Here is a 1410-nt window from a genome sequence, read left to right on the forward strand (position 1 = left end):
GCAGATTGCTGGGGGTTTGGAGATCTCACCCAGGGCAGCTGTGGTGGAGGGTTAGGGGGGTGTAGCAATCAAGAACACAAAGGCTTATTTTCCTCTGATTTCATCATCTATAATTACGCGAGCAAAGGTCTCTCTCTGCCTGACGACGGGGCTTAGAATCAGCACATGGCAAATGGTTCTGCAGGGCAGCCACTTACAGAGCACTTACCAAGTGCTGCACATTTCAATCTCACTTCCTCCTCAGGGCAGCCCTAGAAGGTAGGTACTGTCACTGACCCGAGGCTTAGAAAGGATTTTAAAAGTTGCCCAAAGGTATGCTGCTAGTAAGAGCCACAGGTGAGATTCAAATAGGAGCATTTCATACTCCAGAGACAGTACTCTGACCCACTCTTCATTCATTCAATAAACAGACTTAATATATACTCAACAAATATATATATACAAAAGAGTATATATACAAATATACTCACTGCTGCAAAAACAGCCAGGGACAATATGTAAATGAATGGGCATGTTCCAACAAACTTACTAATGAGCACTGAACTTGGGATTTCATATAATTTTCATGTGGTAGAAAATGTTATTCTTCTTTTGACTTTTTTCCCACCATTTAGAAATGTAAAAACCATTCTCAGCTTGCAAGTCACACAAAAACGTGTGTCGGTGCAGATTTGGCCCATGGGCTGTAGCTTGCCAACTTCTGGGAGAGGGAGTGCCTGGGGCGTGTATGGGGGAAGCACTTTAGACAGAATGGTCAAGGCCGGCCCACTGAGGAGACAATACTGGAGCCAAGACCTGAGTGAGGCCAAGCAGTGAGCCCTGAGCTCCTGGCAAAGGGAACCACAGTGCAAAGGCCTGGCCATGTGACTGGGGAGAAAGGGCGAGGCACAGGGGCAGGCAAGGGATCACGGAGGTCAGCAGAAGCCAGGCCATGTGGGCTCCTGGTGAGAACTCTGGTCTAAATGTGACAGCAAGCCACTAGGATCTGGCATTTAGTAACTTTGTGACTTTAGGCAAGTTATTGAACCTCTCTATGCCTCGTTTTGTCATCAAAATATTTATAATAACAGCACCTGTCTCAGAGGGTGTTGTAAGACTATGTGAGCACAATGCTCTAAGTGAACGTCAGCGGCCAGGATCAATGCTAACATTAACAGTGGAGTCCAGCTGCATGAGGCAGGAGCAGGAAGGAGTGGTGGCGACTTTCGGCCAACTCACCCACGATGTCCACCACGTCTGGCCGGATGAGCGGCTCTCCGCCCGTGAGCCGGATCTTGCTGACACCTTCTTTCACAAAGAGCCGGGCAAGGGTCAAGATCTCCTCGGTAGTCAGCAGGTCAGCCTTGGGAGTCAGAGGGACACCATCCTCGGGCATGCAGTACTGGCCTGAGGGGAGGAAGGGACCTGGAG

The 1410-nt window shown here is 49.0% G+C and overlaps 1 protein-coding gene across 1 annotated transcript in view; it reads right to left on the reverse strand.

The window, feature by feature from the left end:
- LOC103582665 (molybdenum cofactor biosynthesis protein 1-like) overlaps window positions 1-1410 on the reverse strand; it is a gene marked incomplete at its 3' end in the record, with an annotated part of 12832 nt that overhangs the window by 3062 nt on the left and 8360 nt on the right. The window contains exon 3 of the mRNA XM_008564198.1: window positions 1219-1386. Within this exon, the coding sequence (XP_008562420.1) occupies window positions 1219-1386 (168 nt within the window). The remainder of the gene's footprint in view (window positions 1-1218; window positions 1387-1410) is intronic.

This window comes from Galeopterus variegatus, unplaced genomic scaffold (genome assembly GCF_000696425.1).
Source record: "Galeopterus variegatus unplaced genomic scaffold, G_variegatus-3.0.2 Scaffold17252, whole genome shotgun sequence".
NCBI lineage: Eukaryota > Metazoa > Chordata > Mammalia > Dermoptera > Cynocephalidae > Galeopterus > Galeopterus variegatus.